The 21,794-nt window shown below is 36.0% G+C and overlaps 1 protein-coding gene across 1 annotated transcript in view; it reads left to right on the top strand.

The window, feature by feature from the left end:
- Positions 1 to 1,834: 1,834 nt before the first annotated feature.
- Positions 1,835 to 21,794, top strand: part of CPEB3 (cytoplasmic polyadenylation element binding protein 3) — a 57,230-nt gene continuing 37,270 nt past the window's right edge. The window contains exons 1-3 of the mRNA XM_009077014.1: positions 1,835 to 1,885; positions 4,900 to 4,990; positions 15,946 to 16,002. Coding sequence (XP_009075262.1) covers positions 1,835 to 1,885; positions 4,900 to 4,990; positions 15,946 to 16,002 — 199 coding nt within the window. The remainder of the gene's footprint in view (positions 1,886 to 4,899; positions 4,991 to 15,945; positions 16,003 to 21,794) is intronic.

Genomic DNA, 21,794 nt, shown 5'->3' with positions numbered 1-21,794 from the left:
TAGGCAGATCAGTGGTGTCTCTCAGCCCAATGTGTATTTTCTGCTATACATGCAGATGACATTACCCACAAGGATTCAATACGTGCAACCATGTGTTTCGTGGTTAAGGATTTTGTGCATGGATGATAGCTAGATTTGAGCAACATGTGTTAGGTTGCTCACATGGGTTCTCAGGGTAAAACGTTTCACTTTTTAACTTTTTTTAATTTAATTTAATTATTAATGGCCAAGCATCTCTCTTGCCATAATCCTCTGCAGAGACAGAAGGAAATTAGGTGGTTTCGGTTTTTGGAGCAAGACACATGTTCTCCATGTCTCTGCCATGGCATATGTCAGTCATTTCCTTTTTTTAGTTCATTAATTCCAATTACTTTGGGCTACCTGAAAGAGGTAGTGAGGAATTCAGGCTGTCTTAAGATCCACTTAACACCTGCTATGTCTCTAGCTGAAGATCTGGTCTTGGCATTGTAGTCACCTGTTTTTTTTCTCATTCTTTATCTTTCTTTCTTACCAGCAGGGACATGGTTTGTATATCTATTGGGAGGGAACTGAAGTAGTGCTAGGTATGCCGTGCCCTTACATGCCCATGCTCTGAGTCTGAAGAGGGCAGGACCACATTACAGGGTACACCAAAGGGATAAAAGCTCCTTTTATTGCAAATGTCACACATAAGTGTTAACTACATACTTCAGGTACTGCTAAACAATCTTCATTTCATAATTAAGATGACTTTAAGAGTGTCTTTTCCCCTCCTGGAATTTGCTGACACACTGATTACAGCTCAGCCATCTCCTGGAATAAGCAACACAGGCATCTGTCACAGAGATAAATAGACCTCTTCAAAGCACTGTTTTGATTCATTCCTGGAGCTGGTTCATTATGTGTGTTGGGCAGAGACTCGAGATCTCTGAGTAATTATCATGGTTGTGTAATTAAAGGCTGGCATAATACATATGCACAGAAGTGTAAAATTCAGGTAAAATGCAAATTGTTGTGTTTTCTCATTTTATTTTAGTGTCTTGGCTCTGCAATTATTTTTGGCAGTTACTCTTTAGTTTTGTTTGTTTTTCTTTTTAATTAACAGGTTATCAACACTGTGTTTTGAGACTTTTTAATCAGCCTTACTAATAAGATATTTAGAAGAAGAAAGTTGAGACCCAACTCCAACTGAAGGTTCATTTCACTTTGTGATCCTTCAGAAATCTGATCCTGCACATGCATATGTAATTTTGCATTGTGCTTAACATGTACATTTTGAGAAGTCTGTGTCATGGATACAGCCAAGGGCTGGGATTTAAAGTTTTGGTACCCGTATCTTTTCTAAGAGCTATTACTCCTAAACTGTTTCTCTTTCTTGCAAGACTAGAGTATTGTAAGAACTGAAATATGCTGCCATATACACTGGCAGCTAACCAGGGAGGAGCTGCTGTCCGTACACAGCAAAAGTACAATCCAACATGGCCAGGCTGGACTTAATGCTTACTGAATGATTATTGTGTAGCCAAAGGCAGTGCCTTGTAGCTGGAGATTTCTTTTTTATCCATAATGTAGTTTATCTAAGTAGGTCTTAGGAGCTGTGTCTTCTCTAGCAAGATGTCCCAGCAGATATTTCAGGTGCTGGAGTTTGGGACTTCTTTTCCATGTTATTTGTTGTACTTTATCAGTCTGTGTTTTAGACAATATATTTTGATTTTCATTTATGGCCCTAGTCCCAGAACTTCCTTGCAAAGTTCTTATGTGCTACTAAGGATCTTTATGAATTTTTTATGTTGTTGGGCTAGTTTGGCAGTAAATTGGTGGCCTGTGGAAACAGTGCAAAAGGAAAATCCGGAAGATGGAACAGTATCAGTTCACAAAACCAGGAGAACCTGTTCATGAGAACAGAGTGAGAAATGAGGAAACATAATTTTGTGTGTGTGTGTGTGTATGCAGAAGCACCAATCTTCTTGGAAGAACTTGCTGAATTTAGGAAGTAGTCATCAAATCTGCTGAGTACAAATGGGTTACTACTGAAATGAAAGCTACTAAGAAGTAGGGTAGTAGCCCTTTTACTTAGGAGCTAGAATGTTAGCCCTGACTTGTTTGTTTTATCACCCACACTACAAAATCTGTAGTCTGCATGTGTTATGCACATGCCACAACATACAAAATCTGTTGTGTCTAAAATTTCCTTTACTAGATTTTTCTTGCTCAACTGCTGTAGTGGGAAGTGTTACAATTGCCTAGGTAAAGGGTTTTGATTAAATCGATCCTCCTGTGTCCAGTGTAGGTCTAATTCCATCTTGAAAATGTATTGCAGGTTTTTGTGCCCCTTAAAAGATTAGAAAGATCCTGCATTCTAGCAAACCTGCCCTGCATAGCTTTGCCTTGATACTATGATTTTGATTCCCTTTTTTCACATGTGTCCATGTGCATAGCTCCTTGGGAAGTCTTAGAACAAAGCAGGACCTCCCCAGGATTTGCTGTTATTGTAGTATGCTTTAAATGTAACATACAAATGTTAATAAAGGGCAGTTAATTTCAGTTTATAGGTTGTGTCCTCTTCTGAACTCACACCTTCCGACCTCTAAGACTGTAATCTCAGGAATGTTTAAGGCTGGAATAAGCTATCATTGTGGCAAAAGGAGCAGTCCTGCCCTTTTGCTCTCCTGCCAGCGTCGGGTTTGCCAGCTCAGCTCTGCTACTGCTGTATAGTAAACCAGATCAGGGCACTGATCTGACTGAAACTGACTGATCTTCCCCACCCCTGCTTAGGATATAAGCTCTAGTTTGCTTTCATATTTTCTCTTCAAAGGGATGTCATAGTTCAGTACTACCACATCTGACCTCTTTATGTATACACAGTACCTATATAAAAGTGTATACATACAAGAAACAAATGGAAAAACACAACAAAAATTCTTGCTTTGAGGGAATGATACAGATTCTATTTAATCAGTTTACTAATATACCACAAGAATGGATTTTTTTTTTTTACATCCAAATTACTCTTTTTCTTTTCAATCTAACCTTGAATTTTTTTTAAGGCAGTGAATATGAAATACCCAAACTCTCTTCTTCTACTTTATATTATCAAGCAGTCGTTGTTCTAACCAAATTAGAGTTTTTTATTAGGAAAAACAAAATGCCCTCAGTGTGGGGTTTTTTGTTTGTTTGTTTTTTGGGTTTTTTTGAGAGTTCATAAAATACTTTCATGGAACTCAAATCACTTTTCCTTTAATTCCGGTTCTACTTTAGATTTCTTGGGCATACATTTCATTTTATATTTCAAGGTATTGATTTACTTGAATAGGTGAACAGGTCCCCTTTTAAATACACTGTGCAAGTGTTGGCATTCTAAGCAGCTCTAGAAGATGTAAAAATCATCGACAATGGAAACTGAAGATCAGTGAGCTCATTTGAGCTTTAGGGCTTTGTATAGCTTCTAACAGAAATCAAGTATTATTCTTTAGATGTCATGTTTGACTGCCAAAAAATGCTCAATAGATGAAATAAATGTGTGAAGGAAATAATGCTAGTCTACTTATAGAACATATATTAGCATGTTGGAGCAGGGAAGTTGGATTTCAGTTTAGAGTAGGCACTGTGAGAACATGACTTTTTTGACAGTAAGATGATCTGTATTTCAGAGTTTTTTGAAACAGCAAGCTTTTAATAATGTGTATTTACTTGAACTCCAGAACAGGGATGTTAAAAAAAAGCTGAATTTATACCAGTGAACTTATTCTCTCCTTCAGTTTTATTTAAAGGCAGCCTAAGAACAAGAGGGTTCAAGAGAAATAATACTTAAGACAAAACTTGTATTACATTTGCTATGGATACTACTGCTGCTTCTGTGAGGATTTTAAGTTTTATTCTTTCAAACAAGTATATTTTCTAGTAACCAGCACATGAAAAACATTTTTCCAGGAATTTTGGGGACACATTACAATGAAGGTTTCAGTTTGCACAGTAGAATGTTATACCACCCTTTATTATTTGTAGAATAATATACTATACAACCCCCCATTTTTTAATTATAGTGGTGAGAATAAGAAAATTCATGGCTTTTAGAAGCTGTCTGACTACAAGGGGCCATTCATTTATGCTGTCCTATTGCACACAGTACTCTACATGGGCATGGGTAGGTTGTTCCCACTGTGATTTTTCTTGAGCTTTGAAACTGGTTATTTTAAGCAGGCCTGCTAAAGATTGATTCTGGTTTGTTTTTATCTTTTCTTTTCCCCTTCTGCTTCTGAAACAGAAGCAGAACTACAGCAAATTAAAAATGGGAGATTCAAACAATACAAACCAACACTTGCTCAGGTTTTTGAGTGCCCTACTGTGAAGTGTTGTGTATCCTAGCTTGCCTTTGTTTTTCTTGCATCTAGTGTACTTTCCTTAAACCTGTGAGATTCATGTTAGACATTTGAAGAATTACTTGGTGCTTTCTGGAGCAAATGTGCCTGGTGACATCTCAGGCATTGCTTGCTGCTCTGATGTTAAAGCAGCACAGTGACAGAAGGCAGAGGGTGAAGCTGTAAACCAAAAGTCTCTGAATCAATTTCACTTCTCCATTGTAAACAATAATATTGCTTTATTTCTAAGTTCTTATTTAAATGATAATGTTTAGGATTAGCTATTGATTATATATATATATATCTTTAGAGATACTGAAAGCTTCTCTGCATAGCTGGACTGGGGAAAGTAGCAGTTGCAAAATGAAGGGTATAATTTAAATACCTGTAGGTTTATATCTATTAATTTTTACGGGGTTTTTTGGGTTTTTTTATATATAGAAAGTTCTGTCCAGAGGAAATGTACAACTGGATACTGGAGTTTATAAAACAAGAGATAAGCTGTGTTAGGAAATTATCTTTTCAATAACACTCTCTCTTTCCTTCTTTTTCTTTCTTCTAGGACCGGAATAGGCCCTATGACACTTTTAACTTGCACTCTTTGGAAAATTCCTTAATGGATATGATAAGGACTGATCATGAGCCTCTGAAAGGTAAACACTACCCTCCCAGTGGCCCACCAATGAGTTTCGCTGATATAATGTGGAGGAATCATTTTACAGGTTAGGAATATTCATATGTCCATGCTTGCTTGGTGTTTAAACAAAAATCAGCTTTTCAGTATTGCTATAAACTTTTTGCTAATGAGTTGTCAGTTATGTAAAACTTCTGTTTTACCATCTTAAGATAATCTTCTCTACTCTAGGAAGATAAGGTGCAATGTGTGTACATTGATTTGAAGTGTACAATCATAGTATTATCTGTCATATCTGAAACATGAGTTTTGTATCAGCAAATTGCACAGTTAAAGCCTCTTGCTGCAGTCACTCCAAAAAATATGTAGTGCAACTGGAGTCCAGTTGTCATGTTCAAAGTCTTTACTACACTTCTGTATGGATTATCAGGTAGTATGTAGGGTTCTAAAACAGCCTCTGCATCAAAGTTACTTTCTACAGTTATTTCAGGTTTCTTTTAGACAAATTTGTCTTCATCTGGATTTCAAATTCTTAGAGGGAAGCAAAAGATATTACACGTTGTTAAGTTCTGTGAAAGTGTTGGGTTTTTTATGCTGTTAAACTGTGTTTGTCCTACCTGGTGTAGCATTGGGGATGAAACCATTTCTAACAGTGAAAGTTGTGGCAGCATGTAAATGAATAAGTATTCCTAATCAACCTTCACACTCCCCTGTCTTCATCTTTCATTGGTTAAGTTTAAAAATAGGTACACATTCTTGCTGATGTGTATTCTTGTTGACTTTTAAGACTGAATGTAGCAGTAAGCCGTATACCAGGAATGTATTGAACAGGAAATGATTCCTAAACACTAAGAAATCAGGACACAGAGAAGAAATTGTGTCATGTATAGCACTTCCTATCCTAATGCTTATATCCATGCTTTTTGATGTCACAATTGCCTCCTTTGCTCCCCTCCCTATTTATATATTACATGTGGAAAATACTTTTTCTTAGTCTAAGGTCTTGTGCCTTTTTCACCACCTTTCTGGGTACAGGTTATTTTTACAACTATACCAAAGTGGCTTCTGCACTCTCTTCTAGTCTGTGCTTTTCACTGTTACCTTGGAATCTGCTGTGCTATAACCTTCATGTGTCTTTAACTGTTACTCATCTGTCTAAAATGGCAAGAAATACTGTCTCAGTTCTATTCTGATCATAGTCCTCTGAAAAAAGTGTTAAACTGGAACTCAAAAAAAAAAAGCTCACAAAATTGAGATTTCTGCTGGATATACTTTTCATATGGCTGGCATTAAAATCCAGTCGCTAGTAAATGGAGTTAAGTTTTTATTGTATCTCATTAAATGTATCATAATCCAGCTAAAACTCCCATTTTTTTAAATCAGTATTTACTTAAATATACAAATCAAGACTAATTTTGTAAGACTGAATTTCCATATGAATCTGAATGTGGGAAAAATGATGAAGATTGAATTAGAGATTGGATATTAGTTGTTGAAGTTGGGTATGAATTATAAAGTTTAAATAGGTTTTTTTTTCATTTGCCAGTGGGACCATTAGCTTTACTTTTTTCTCTAATAGACATTCCTGTCACTTACTGGATGTGCTCTTTCTAGCTATTTCATTTTCTCATTCAGTGCTGCTCACCTGTTTTCACCTTCTTGCCTTGTTAATTAGCTCACTTCCAGCCCAGTAACTGTTGAAGAAAGCTTCTTTATTAGTTATCTCTCTGTGCTCTGCCCTGCTGGTTGGGTTTTTTTCCCAATGATATAGTTAATTCTCTGTCTTGCTTTCTTTTCCTCCTCCATCTAACCACGGGGCTTACTTTGCTAGCCTCCAGCCTTGGCTTGACCTAGTGTGCCCTTTCCTCTACTCCTGTTTTCACACTATGCAGCATGACTGGCAATCCTCGTAGGAGCTGCTGTTTCAGGACACATTCATTCTCCCTTGCAAGAAGTGTCACCTTCCCCTGTGTTAGGCAGATCTATGTTACTATTTTAGCTGAATCCTTTTCCTAAAACCCATTCTTCTGCAAACATCGATCCATTCATCAAATCACTTTCTCATTGCATTTTTGTTGTTGCTTTTTCTGTGAAAATTGGTCTTGACTCTTCTCCTGTGCATCCAGCTTCTTGCTCTTGCTCTGTCAAAGGTGCTGGAGGTTTTCAGCTGATGTCCTCTGCACCTTCCTCACATTTCACTTAGTGTTGTCTTCTAAACTCACTTGCTTTTTGTTTTATTTATACCACTCTCCTCTGGCTCTCCCCCTTAAGGTAGCAGGATATTTTAGTCTGTTATCAGCTTGGGAAAGTAAGTGATTACTCTGCTTGCTTTTGCTTGTTTCTTAATCATTGTCACATGTTCATTTATTTTCTCCTTGAAGCTTTTTGAATACATTGGTTATGTACTTCAGCTTGATTTTGTCAGTTCCTCATAGACATACCTGTGTGAATGCCTCTTGTGTGAAATTTCAGCTGCTCTTTCTGGAATATCATTAACTTAACCAGATCTCAGAGCTGCTTCCTCTTCATTTTACCACCTCTGTCTTTCTTAGTGAATTGGGTGTGTTTTTTCCCCTTAAATCTTCCTTTTCTCTTGCAATATGTGACTGTCTTCTCTTATGTTTTGTGTGGCTATTTCTTCTGTAGATAAAATCCTGACACAAAATCCTGACTAAAATAAATAAATAATGAGAACTTTCAAATTACTTCTGTAATTCTTAAACTTTTGGTAAACAAGGCTTGTTTTCTCAAACAATTCTAGCTGGCAGCTAAACAGGTCAATGTGCCTTACATTTACTATCCAAATTTTTATGTGGAAGGAGTGAAATGAGTGCCAAAACCCTCTGATTTTGAAAATGCACAAACTACAGATTTAATTCTTGACAAACTATACATGTCTTGGCGCCTCCAATGCATGTTACAAAGTCAGTGGAGCTGTTTCAGGATCATTTCAACCTGCTGCTGGTAACAGTCTCAGCAACTACTTATTTTTGGAAGCACTGTCTGTATATGTATTCATTAGTAAAATATTGCAGGCAGTTTGTCTGAAGTTTGAAACTTTGCTTGGAACACAGTCCCTCTTGGCATATGTGCCCCCTCACATCCCAGCAGATACTCGAAACAAAAAGTAATTATCTTGGATATGGAACAAGAGCTCTAGATTAGAATGTGGGTGGGAGGATGAAGCATAAAAGACTCTGATATGAAGACCAAATTGAAATTCTTCTGGGATATTTTCTTCTCGTTTTGGGGTCTATGCTCTGCATTGTTCAGAGAAGGTAGTGGAGAAGACTGGGGTGAGAAAGGAAGAGTCTATCCTCTTGTTTCTAGGAGTTGAAGCTTCATACCTTTCTCTGAATCTGAGGCAGACTTTGTCCCGCAGGCCATGGAAATTGAGTTTATTTCAAGGTCTCCAGAGGTCACTTGTTTTTTAAAGATGATCCACTGGGGCTGTGAATAAGTGACTTTCTTGGGAGGGTGTTGCTTTCAAGTGTGGAACAGAGAAAGTCTTACAGATTGTTAGTGCAGCAGAAACTAACTGATCCTCACTCGTGCAATATTGAATTACTTATATCAAGGGAATGCTGACTCTGATTGGCTTGGTGCTCTCCAGCCAGGAGAACTAGGGTCAGTTAGTCCTTTTTGTGTGTTTCTTGCTGTAAGAGAGATTTGATATGTAGCTCTGAGGTTTCTGGACTAAGGTAAATTAGCAGTATATCCATCTATGTTGCATTGAGCGTAGTCTTGGCTGAAGGTGCTCAGTTGTCAGCTCTTGTTTTGCTTCTATCTAAAACTAGTTTCTTTTCCTCAGCTTTTCCTGCCAGATAGGGGAATCCTGCTTTAGGTCCCTGTCTTTGTCCTCGTAGTCTGGGAACTGTATGATTTTACAGACCACCTGCCAGTTTCATGCTTTGAGATTTAAACAATGTAAATTAATTGAAAAGCAAGTATCATTTTATTTTGTCCCAAGACAGTTTGGCAGAATTCCTTACCTGCTTTCCCTGCCATCAAGACCAGCTTCAACATTTTCCTTCCCTTTTAGTCAATATCCATAAATATTTGTCTGCTTTCAAAATGAAGGGAAAAAAGGAGAAAAAACATTCAATACAGTCTAGTTAATGATGTGTTACTCTGTATGGCCCAGGGTATCTGGTTGTTCCCTGTCTGTCATAACAATGCCTACATCTGCAGTAATGCAGAAATGTGCTGTAGCTCCTAAGATATTTTTCCTGAATAGTAATTTATTTTCTGAATTGCCAATAAAATACATTATATGCTATAAAAATATGGGGGACAGTTTTGCTTTAATGAGGGAAGGATTTATTTGCAGTATTTGATGACCTTTCTTTATTTGCATACCGTTCGTACCTAAAGCTGAATTATCAGAAAAGCTGTGGGTAGATGCTGCTTATTACTGACTAGAACATTTCTTTCCTACATCAAAGTGTCTCCTGTCTATGGTGTAATATGTCACTGTTGCAATATGTTTATCCGTGTCAAACTATTGCATTACAACACAAACAGAGGCATTCTGATCTATAAAAAATATTTTGATCAGTAGTAACTAGCAGCTGCCTTTGTTCTATTTTTAAATAATTAAATAAAATATTTCAGCGGTGTTAGATCATATGCTGTGCACATGTGCTCCTGACAGGTTATGAAGCTGAATCAAAGGATAAAACTGAGGAGAGAAATCATGTCCCTTCATAAGATTTATTTTAAATTTACTGTTACACTAGATAAATATAATATTTGGGTTTTAATCTAAATCACAGTGGAAACTTTGTAATTTGTAAATCTCCACCTCACAAAAATCCTGAATTTTTTTCAAGTATCAGTGTGACATGTTCAAATATGAGTATTTGAAGGCAACACATGTACAAGGAGAATCTTAAGAGCAGACTGTATGAAAACAAATTTTAATGGATGTCATACTGTAGAAGAATACATAAAGCATGTGTTGATGATGTCCTATTATTTCCATAGAGATTGTTTGAGACTTTGAATACAAATGTACTACAGTTCAGAGGAAGAAGTAGTGTCTGTGAGGAAGCTTTTCATCTTGATTTTTCAGTACTTAATTGAATGACGCCCATATATATTTGCATAATAGAGAACTGCAGTGACTAAGTTGCTACTTTTTAACTATTGTAAAGATTGTATCAGGTCATATGAAAACTAAGCAAAATTTAAGATATCCTGTTTACATTTAAATTAACTATGTTGTTGATGATTTTTTAACAGCAAAGTGTTTGAAGATCATATGCAACTTAGTGTTGTAATAAATATAGAATGGACCTTTGCTCTTCTACTTTGATTTTTATCAACTTCAGTACATGCCACTTGATTTTGTTCAGCTGTAAGTGTTCATAAGCTTTTTTTGTAAGCAAAACAGTGAGTTTGCCACATGACCTGAGAAAAGTGAAGGTGAATGGATCATATTTGTGTTTGCAGTCAGCAGCTGAACACAAAGGTCATGCAAATAGTACAAATGTTGTCATCATAGTCCTAGAAATGGTGCTACCCTGTTAGAGCTTTTTGCAACACTTTCATTAGAAAAAAAGTGCAGTGTAACAACATTTCCAAAAATCTCAATGCTCTTCTGATCCCTTTCTGTAAATGCTCATGAAGAACAGAGTGAGCAGACAGATGTGTTTGCAGATCTATTTGTGTTTAAAATTAGGCCACTCAAACTAATCCTTCTAAAGGAAACAGAGTATGTTGCCTTTCCATTTGAAACTCTGCTTATTTAAGAAAATCCTTTTTAGTATTTTTATTTTAGTACAGAACATGACCATTAAATGGTTCATATTTCTTAAATTAAACAAGTGGTTTTTCCAATGATCCTGTGGTATGATGATACTTCCTAACGTGCTGCTGGCATCTGGCATGTGCTTTTCTTTGACCTCCTGAATGTGTTCTGGGCAGCAGTGGTGGGTTTTTTGTTTGCTTTGTTTAGTTTAAGTAGTGATACAGATATAATTTTTTCTTCTCTTTATTTCCATTTTTTTCATTGTGTTATTGAGGCTTCATAAAGGCCTAAATCTGGGGGTTTTTTTTCCTTTTCTACTTTCTCACTTCTCTACTGTTTTGAAGGTTTTTATATATTTTATCATAGATTGGAATGGAAAATTCTGCTTTCATATTGTTTTATTTTATTCCCTCCAAACTTTCCAATATAGATACCAATATTGCCTTTAAGAATACAATTCTAGAACTTCCTGTAGAATGGGTATGTGTCCATGTAGTTGTCTACCCCTTACAAGTAAAGCTAAATTTATTGTTATGTTCATCAGGTCTTGCTTTTAAAGTACTAATATTTTGAAGATATAACTGGTTTGGAGGTAAAAATGTTGCACTGCTTAAAAATATGCAAGATCCCTGTGTTTTATTGGAGCAATGTAATTTAATTATTAAGACTGCATGTCATTGTGATGTATGTGCTGGTTTATTTTATAGGCTGTTTTCTCTACCAATGGCATATATTTGCTTAGTCAGTGACAGGAAGTAGTTCGTATCAGCAATCTTTATTACTGATATTCATAGCTGATAATTATATACTTCTGCTCACATTGACACAATATGGTTTTGCACGGTAAAAATATGTACATGTGATCACAGTAATAGTTCTTCATAGCTCCTTTCTGGCAAACAATAGTACTTTTAATCTGCTCAGTGTTTTAATGTTTTAAAGATCTGTAAGTGCAGGTGTTTAAATTATGGGTATGAACAAATGGCAGATCGACTTAAAGGAAGGGATAAATCCAACAAACTTCTTCAGGGACTTAAATTTTATTTTGATAATCCTTTATGCAGACTCTTGCTTACACAGTTCTTGGTTTTGGAATTGTCCTGGGCATGTATGCTGAGTTATTGTAGCTTTAGTTTCAGGTGGTTGTAATGTTGGGGTGAAAGGAGAGAGTGTGGTCTATGGTCTACTCAAGTAGAATATAAAGTCTTATATATGGGCACAGCAGCTTCTTGTTTTGTGGCCACTTGTGAATCATGGAGCAGAGACTCATGGTTGAGCTGGGGGTATGGGGATTTGGGTGTGTGGAGTTGTAGGTTGTGCTGTAAACTGGACTCCTGAATATATGTGAGTCAAAAGAATAATCTTGCTTTAGGTATTTGAGCAAATATACTGGTCCTACTTTGAGCACTCTCCTCTGTCTTGCTCTACCCCACTTTCTACCTATCTATCCAAATAGCTACTGCCTTTTGTTGTCAGCAGCTTTGAAATAATTTGGTAGAAAAGCTAATTTTGATAAAGGAGGTATTATTACGAAGGAAATGTAGCGGACCTAGTCCTGTTGCCAGTTTCATTTGACCTTGCCACTGGATCGTGTAGTCATAACTTGTAATTGATATCAACAGTGATCTTAAGAACTCTGAGAGAGGAAGTTCTCATTCTGAGGAAGTTCTCATTCCCAGAAAGTTCAGGACAGGTCAAAAGCAGATCAGCTTTGCTGTTTTCTAGCAAATCTTATGTCAAATACCAATTGCTGAATTGGTCTAAGTGATCAGTCTTGGTGAAAGCCATGAGGTATAATCAATGAACATTGTCTCTTGGAATGTGATTGTTAACATGAAAATGATGAGAATATGTAACTATAATCTTAAAAATCCTTCCCTGAGTGTTCATGTCCAGGAGCTGGTTATGGTTTCACAAATTCAAAAACACATAAAGCATTTAGGAATAGAAAATGACTTAAAGATAAAACTCAGTAGTGGTAGAGTTGAGCCTGATACCAAGTTTTGATATTTTTGGAACAACATTATTTCTCAAAACTGATCATGTAACTTGAAATTAACTAGACAATGAAAAAAAAATAGTGTAATTGTGAAAGATTTAATAAAGAGATTCATATATGGGAAAGGTATAATTCCTTAAGCTATTGAAACGATTTCAGAATTGATTCAAAATCTTTACTGTCTTCTATAAAGAACAAGGTAAAGTTAAATCCATTTAACGACTCCTTTCCAATATATTACAGAAGAGAGGATGCACAGACTTGATGTGCTCCAAAAAGGAATTGGGCACTCTGCCATGATGAGTATGATATTGCACATGCAGCAGAGCACTCAGGCAATGCAGCCAGGAAAGTCTCTCCAAATGTTGTTAGGAGAGATAATGTAAAAAATTTAATGGCATAAGATAAGCAAAAGTGCAGCCTGGGCTATACAAGAATCTTTGAACCTTCATTTATGCTCTGAAATGTTTAAAGAGCAAGAAATATACAACTGGATTTTTTATTCTTTTAGATTAGGCATTGAAAAGACATAAAAGAGTCATCTCTGTTGCAGCCTAACTGCAGTCCTGTAAGTGTGTGTTATAAAAGCACATAATTGAAAATATAGTCAGTAAATAGTTACGAAACCAAGAGAGGCAAACTGAAAATGGCAGATGTACACCGAATACAAATACTGGGGATGTTGTTACTGGAAGGGTTCATATTTGTGATTTCAGTGAACTGCTGGAATCCATAACTTCTGTGCTCTGACTTCTCTGTGTTTCTGCTTAATATTCTTGAAAAGTAAAAATTTTATCTAGAGATTTTATTTTTAGACTACGATTAGAAATATGTGCTTATATAGACTACCTAAAGCTCCAGGTAACATACATGTGTTTTTCTTCGATTGTCTTCCGATAGTCATTTGTGTTTAACCTAAATATGTCTTTGAAAGTGCATATTCTTAATTAGGTTTCACAGTTCTACATTGCACCTTAAAATTAACAGACCTATGATTCCCTTTCTGTGCTCTCTTGTTGTTCCTTAGATAATTATGCAGTTTTGTAATCTGCATATGGCCTCTTTTTTCAATTGAATATTTTGCTTCAAGCAACAAGATATTCAAATGTCATAGCTAATATGAAAGGCTCTGTAATTATTGGTAACTAATTGTCTTATGATTGGTGCATTGCCAGTCTCTTTTGAATGCTTTTAATACAGATGTTTTGAAAGGATTCCATTAATCTGTTTCTATAGAGCTGCACTAGGGACCTCTGAAGATGCACAGAATTAGCTCTCGCAGTGGCTTAGCTCAGTGTGAGAACATGTCCTTCTGCTTGTGCTGCTCTGTATTTTCTGCTCCTCTGAAAAGATAGCTGACAAGAACTGTTTAAAAATAGCAGGCCAAGGGCAGGTGACAAAATGTCACACAAGCAGCACCTGGTCCAGTGACAGCCTGGAGGGAGGAAAAAAACAAGCCCAGATGTCACAGATACTATTCTATTTCTGAAGCTGGTCAAACAGCAGAATTTCAGCTTCAGCAAAGGGAAGGAGAAGGGCCCATCCATGCCTTATGCATTCAAATTTCACTGTTTTTTTTTCATAGAAGTTTCTTTTTGTTCTATTCCAAGTATTAGTTTACAAGGCTAGATAAGTATATACACCTTTCCCCTTTACAAGTAATACCTGTAACCTCACACTCATTAATACACTTTTAAGGAAAAGGGAATTCATGTCCCTCTGGCAAGAGTTCAGAAATATTTTAGCAAAGGTTATACTAACTAAATAATAGCAGCTTTAATGTTTCTGCTCTGCCAGATCAATGTGAAAATATGTACAGGAGAATTAAGCCTGTAATTAGGAAATGTGAAGTAGTTAATGAAGAAGATCTCTTTAAGAAGCTTTGCTCAAGGCGTTGGAAAGTAAAAATGGAAATTCTATTTACCTTCTGTCCCCACCTTTGTTTGCTTCATAGTCTTATTGTGGTGACACTTTAAAGAAGGAGGAAACAATAATGTGAAAAAAAGATTTATTTACTTTATTACTTAAACTGCTTAGTGACTCAGTTTCAGAAGTGCAGTGAAACTTCATGCTGCATCTGTAAAGAAAAAAATATTCATTACAGCACAGCACTCTCTGTGACTGGAAATAGAAGGCTTTAACTATCGATAGGAACTAGAAGTGTTGGAGAGCATTGCCTTTAGTTCTGCTCTACCAGAGCTCAGGTGTTAAAAATTGGTTTTGCAGAAGTATAGGAACATTATATTGGTTCTTATATTGGTTCTTCAGTGCAGAGTTGGTCCTGATTTCCCATAATTGGGTGCCAATTTAGTGAAGAAATGCAAACTGTCTTCTTCCCTAGCTCCCAAACTTAACCACAGACCTGGAAGTACATATTGAAATGGAGTTACAAAGCATATGAAATGGAGTTACATTATATACATAGAGCTACTTACCTTACTTAATTGAAATAAATTTTTATATGGCTATAATTGTCCTTTATAGCAGTGTCCAAATAAGGACTAATACCAATTACAGCTTTCAAATTGTTTTGGGTGGTTTAATTATAAAAGTCCTGTTCCAAAGTATCTTTGGGGGTAAGCTTTTAGTACTTTAGCTAAGTCAAATAGTATCTAAAACTAACCTGAACAGCAATACTGCTGTTGGCTCCTTTGCATCAAGAATATATATAGTTTTTGGAGTACATGCATGAGAACAGCATTCCCTCCAACCCAGCGTCTTATCCCAAAGAGTAGGCAATAGAGGATTCTTAGGGAAGAATACAAACACAGGGTGAGAACTCAGTCTCCAACTGTTAACTTGAGAGCTCCTGGTGCCTCAGGTAGTATGAAAAATAGTGCTTTATTTTTATCGATTTAGTGAGGTTTTGCAATACTGTACTTGTTATTGGAAACCAACCATAAAAGGCATAACTGCAGGGAGGTTGAACTTTGAGGACTTATACTGAAAGGGTAAGCATAATATTCTCCTAGTGCAAAGCAAAGGAATTTATTAAAAATAAGTGTTTCATTGCTTATTTTGTGATTATCAGTATTTTAAGTACATAACACTAAAGGTTCTGTGGTGTTAAATATTTTAAATGTGTATTCTGGGGGAGTTGTCTTCAATAGAGAGAAGATTTGACTACCCTGACTGTTCATCCCCTTTAGGAATTTTTCGTATTAATGAATTTAATTCAGTTTTGAAATAAAAACATTAAAAATAGCTTTTGCTTACATTGCAGGGCGTATGGGGATAAACTTCCATCATCCAGGAACAGACAATATTATGGCTCTTAATAGTAAGTAGTTCATATCTAGTAATTTATCTTGTCATGTTGGATATTATTTCTTACATTCTTTGGTTATGTAGCTGCACAGCCAGACATAAATATGTATCATAACATTTGCATAGAAGTTTATGTGCACTCTCTGAAAATATTCTTCATAAATCAATCACCACTAATTTTATTGGTAGAACTGGTGATTCTTTATATTAGCTTTATAATGACTTTGTGTTTCACTGCAAGCTTCATAATGCCTGCTATAGATAATATTGCCTAACAGTCTCTCTTGTTCCCTCCTTTGTGTGTGTGTGTGTGTTAAATCTACAACTTTAATTTCAGATATGTCTCCAGACATATGTCTTCTTGTTGAGATGAGCTGTTACAAGCTTTGCATACAATTACATTGACTGATGGAGTTTACTTTGTTGCTTTCCATTATGTAGATAGGAATGGAGAGAATGTTTAGACATCTAAATCATGAGGAAAAAACTGCACTTCACTGAAAGATTATTGCTCTTGTTTGTGTTGGGAAATAAAAGTAGAATTAAAAATCCAGTGATGAACATATGCATTCAGCAAACCTGCCAGAATGGGTCTGAAGACAGCTCACATCATGTGGGGGGATGTGGGGTGTTAGGCACTGCCAGCATAACATAGAACTGAACTATGCAAATCAAAGCATAGCGTTTGTCTGCCTAAGCCTAAGAAATGCTAACTATTTTGAAATGACCATTTTTGCTTACAATGTTGTAGTAGATGTGTTAGGATTAACTTATGAGCATCTCTAAATTGTTATGCCTTTGCACTATTTAAGTTAGAGTGTGTAGAGTTGAAAACTGCATTTTTTGGTGTAGTGCCAAGCAGAGAACAGGTAATAAATGTGAAGATCTGAGAATTTGTAATAGACAAAATGCAAGGGGTTTAACATTTGTCTTTAGAAGCCAACTTTTTTGCTTGTGCTCTTTGTGGTTTTATACAGTTGAGGTGATGTTTTGAAGAGTTTGTATATGCCCCATTTTCTTATGGACATGGAAAATTATGGGAAATAAAGTAATTAACTGGGAGAAACACTAATTAAAGACTTAATTAAAGGGGGAAGCTGTTCGTGTTGGGGTGTGTGTGTAAATAAGTTCTACACAGTACAGTTGTTGCTGTTTGACACGAGTTCTGGTCTCAGAATGTGTTTGTGGCTCTAAGGTGCCATTTCAATAAGCTGATTGCAATAGTGTATTTGGGGAGATGGGATATTATATTGAATTGAGTTACTTTTAACAACTGACAGTTACTATGTAACATATAGTAGTATTTCTTGCGAAGTCTTACAGAAATTTTGGAAAGACAGGAATGAAAAACTGATACAAAAAGTTCTATTATTTTGGGACAACTTTTATCCTAAATGATGTATTCTACTCTGATTTCTTTTTAATGGAAATAATATTTAACAAATTATTTCTCTCTAATTTCCTTGAAATTTTTACAGCAGCTATATAATCTAATAGTTTATACCAAACAATGATCCTTTGTAGCTATAGTGCTGGTGTATGGTTAAAATATCAATAGAGCTAACTGAGGGACCTAAACTAAATATATTTATGCATTTCCACTATTTAAATATTCTGGGTTTATTTAAATGTTAACTGTCTACAGACTTACATGAGCACAGAATCATAAATAGGCAATTTAAGCAAAATAAAATTCATTGCAGATCAGAAGACTTAATAAGTTCCCATGTATTTTTTCCTTTTCTGCAACTCTTCTCCATTGACCGAACCGTTCCTGGCCATTGCTGAGAGCCCTGAAGCTAGAACTGTTGTACTGTGAAACCTGTTGGGTTTTGCTCTTAAATCTTTGACGAGCTGAGAATATAAGCAAATATTCGAGTACATAAGCTGAAAAATTACTTTCTGTGACTGAAATCCTCTTTTGTATGCTGCTAAAGCTGAGACATTTAGAACTATGTAGTTCCCATGTCATCCATTACCTTTATCATGGGGAAATATACTAAGGAAAGGTAGTTCAAGGAGAACTAATCTTTTCTGTGATAGAATGATTATGGTTTGGGTTAGAAAAAGTAAAATAAGAATCCCCAAAAGTTATTTCATCATGGTAATTTTTGGAACAATTATGAAACTTATGTAATGTCTTTCTTTAAATCATAAGAGTTGTCATATCTATGTATAATTTCTGTGAAACCAAACCCTGCTGAATCTGCAAATCTAACCTTCACATTCTATTGATAGTCACTGCTACATAAGCATTTTTCTCTTTTCCTATGAAAACACAGAAATAATCTTTTAAGATTTATTACCTAAAGCTCAGTTTCACACTGCCAGTGTATGCAATCTTTTGAAGTTGGAAGACAACATATGCTCATGCCAACAGCAATGCAAAACTTCACATGTTGCAGGGGAAGTTCTGAGGGGTGTTCATCTCTAGGTCCTTCTCATCCTCTGTGGCAGCACTTTCAACTGTACCTCAGCTGTTATTTACTGATTACAGCCTTGTGAAACTAGGGGTTTTCCTGACTGACTGTCTTGAGCTGCTGTCCGTAAATGTTGAAGGGGATTGTTTGGTTTGAGGGAAGATGTTACTTGCTTAGCTGGCAACAGTGTGTGAAGCTTTTTACCACCATTTTGTTCATCACTGTGCAAAGCTATAAGTCATCATCATCTCAAAGCACTAAGTTCTGAAACAGTGAAACTAGTGAAATAGAAGATATTACTCTTAAATATATAATTATTGTCAATCTTTTCTTGTCATTAATGGCACTGTGCTTGTGTCCACACACAGTTGCACATGTGTATGAATGTTTATGTCATAAATGGCCTTCAAGTTCAGAATTAGGCACCTATTGAGGAATACAATGTTCTAATAGAGAGCTCTAAGCATAATCCTAAAGAACATATGCAAATGTTTAGATTTGAAACATCTTGCGGAGGTGAAAAGATATAACTTTTGCTTGTGCTAGATCTAATGGAAATTTCTCTAATTGAAATAGTGCTTTTAATCTATTAGTGACATCAGTTAGTTAACTTTTAAATATCATTCATACTGAACTAAGCAGTAGAAGAACCTTTGTAAACAGGACCTTTTTAAAATAATTGATACAGTAATTTATAGGGGAATGTAGCATAAATTGATCTATATTGAACAATAAATTCATGTATGAACTGAAAGAAAAACCATCTATTAATGAAATTATAGGAGTTTGCAGTACCAGTTAAAAGTTATGCTTAAAATACTAAGCAAAGCCTGAAAAGAAGTTAATTTGCTTTGGCAAAATTAACTCCAAGGTGTCCTCTATCCTTGCTCTTACTCTGCCATTTGCAGCCATACATTTCTGTGGCCATTGCTTCTGCTTGGAAGCAATTGGACAGTCTCACGAGTTAATATGTGCTCCTTTTTAATTAGCTGTGTAAATAGGACTAAATTATCAGCATGAATACACAGTCACCGATGTACTAGTTGATGAGCTATCTTTAGTACGTTTTGTGAACTCCAGAAAGCCAACAATAAACTTTAGTGGGACAGAAGTACGTTGGGTGAAACTAAACAACAGTGTGTGATCTTCCTAAGGAAGCACTGAGCTGTTGTGCTGGGATCCCTATCTCCTGTAAAATGAGTTTAGTCTAAAGGTAGTTAAATGGACAAATGAGATAACCCCTTTGTGAAATGCTGGAATTTTGTCTATCCTGAAGCTCCTCTGTACAGTGACTTTGCAGTGCTGTTGGGCATCAAATGTTCCATCTGCTTCCACTGTTCATTCTTGTCTCATACCAAAATGTGTTATCTGTGAGGTCTAGTACTATTTGCTCTCCAACTGACTGTCTTTTCCTTCTTTTCATTAGTATAATTGAGTTCTGTTTTTGAAAAATAGTTTAAGGCGAGGGTTTGAGGATCCTTTTTAGATGTCTGTGTTGAGATTTTGGTTTTGACCTATTAATATAGATCATAATTACGTGGGGATGTTGTCATGCCATGACAGGAAATGTAATGACAACAAAACTATTTCTTTTTTTATTTCTGTGTTTCTTTTGGTTTTAAAATTACCTTTTCTCCTTAAGAGCTATTGTACTTGGCTCTTCCTATATTCTAATGTGTTGTTTTCAAACATATATATTGTTTAGATATTAAAAAAGTTGTTGTAATAGTAGTTTATATTTAAATTTTTGCCAGTGCTACTGTTCTACTTTAAACTGCTCCAAATAGGTTTGGTGAATTATTTTTGTCTTGCAAAATCTGGGTTTGGCAGTTTAGCAGCTAATAAAAGGTTAAGGGTTTGTAGTGATAATATTCTGGAAAAATGTGTGGCTGAATTTCCAGATGCATCAATCTCTTTAAATTGTTTGGTATCACCTACAGGAATTTACTGAACTCTTTAGCCCAATTGCCAGGTTGGGTTACTAATGGAATGTGTTACCAGATTATTGACATATATGGAATAATAGAACGGACTAAAAGCCACTGAGAGAGCTCATAAGGTTTGCCAAACTAGATCTAATTTAGTCATGAAGAGATCAGAGTTAATATAACTGGGAGGAAAAAATATCTGATGTAAAGTGTGACATAGCAAAGGCAGCAAGGTTCATGGGAGTCCCAGAGTGTGTGAACTCTCACTTTACACATAACCTTGTTGAGTTTCTCAGAGCCAGCTGTACAAACAGTTAGTATTGGTGGTGCCTTGGAGGCTGTGAGGAGAGCTCGCTGGTATCCCAAGGTTCCTTCTATACCTCTGTAATTAAACGAAGAGGGAGGAAAGCTGAGGAGCAACACAACATGATTTTTCTTCTTTCTTCCCTTCTATTTTTCATATTGGCATCTGCACTTGCAGACATCCAGTTTGGCTGTTACTGGAGGCAGTATCTCTTATCCATGACTGCTAAAGGCTTTTTCTAGAAGAGGAAGATTTATTTAATCATCTTCCTCTTAATCCAACTTGGTGGTAGCTCTTTACTATCTGTTTGTTTGTTTGTTTTCCCACCACTCTTCCTGCCTCACAACCTCACCAAAGAGCTTTCTTTGCAACTTTGTGATCCTCTCTATTGTGGGTTAGTGCCATCTGTTTCTACAGAATTTTAAGATCTGCCAGCTATTCCACAAGCATTATTTGTGATGCTAGAAGAGATGAAGCAGCCTGGCTGTTAAAAAAGTGAGTTTTATTGTTAACAATTTTTTTAACTAAACCAAAGGGATGGAAATAAATAAACCTTCATTCCTGCACAGTTGCTTGGTTGCTCATATGCCATGCCTAAGGAAGGAGCACCTAAGCTGGTTTTGGTTATTAAACATGTTCATGTGTTCATGTTGGGCCTTAACTGCATACAACTTGCATGTAGCTTCCCTGATGATGGGATTCAGTTGGATATGTATGTGAGCATATGTTATTGGGGGATTGTTGTGACACTTGCATTGGAAAAAATCATCCAGAAGGGACTGTTGAGGCTAATATCACCAAATGATTGCAGAGCACATCTGCACATCCAGCCTATCCATAGTGGAAATTGAGAACCACCTTTTGAACCACTCATAGATGAGTGTCAATCCTCTTTACAATTCATCTATGTGATCCTCTCTATTGTGCAAAAACATGTTGCATAATTATACTTGATTCTATCACCTTCCCTCAGTTCATTAATTCATTTTCACTGGTGTTTTAATTCACTTGTAAACTTCCAGATCTCTAAGAGCTTCAGAGACACTGTTCAAAAGCAAAAGCTTGACATATTTTCCTTTCTGATCTTAGAAAATTATTGCATAACTCATAATGTCCTAAAGCAAGTATTGTCCTGAACTGCTGACTGCTTCAA

Source organism: Acanthisitta chloris, unplaced genomic scaffold (genome assembly GCF_000695815.1).
Source record: "Acanthisitta chloris isolate BGI_N310 unplaced genomic scaffold, ASM69581v1 scaffold9486, whole genome shotgun sequence".
NCBI classification, from domain to species: Eukaryota; Metazoa; Chordata; class Aves; order Passeriformes; family Acanthisittidae; genus Acanthisitta; species Acanthisitta chloris.
The sequence above is the reverse complement of the archived record's forward strand: the minus strand, read 5'-3'. Positions and strand labels throughout refer to the sequence as shown.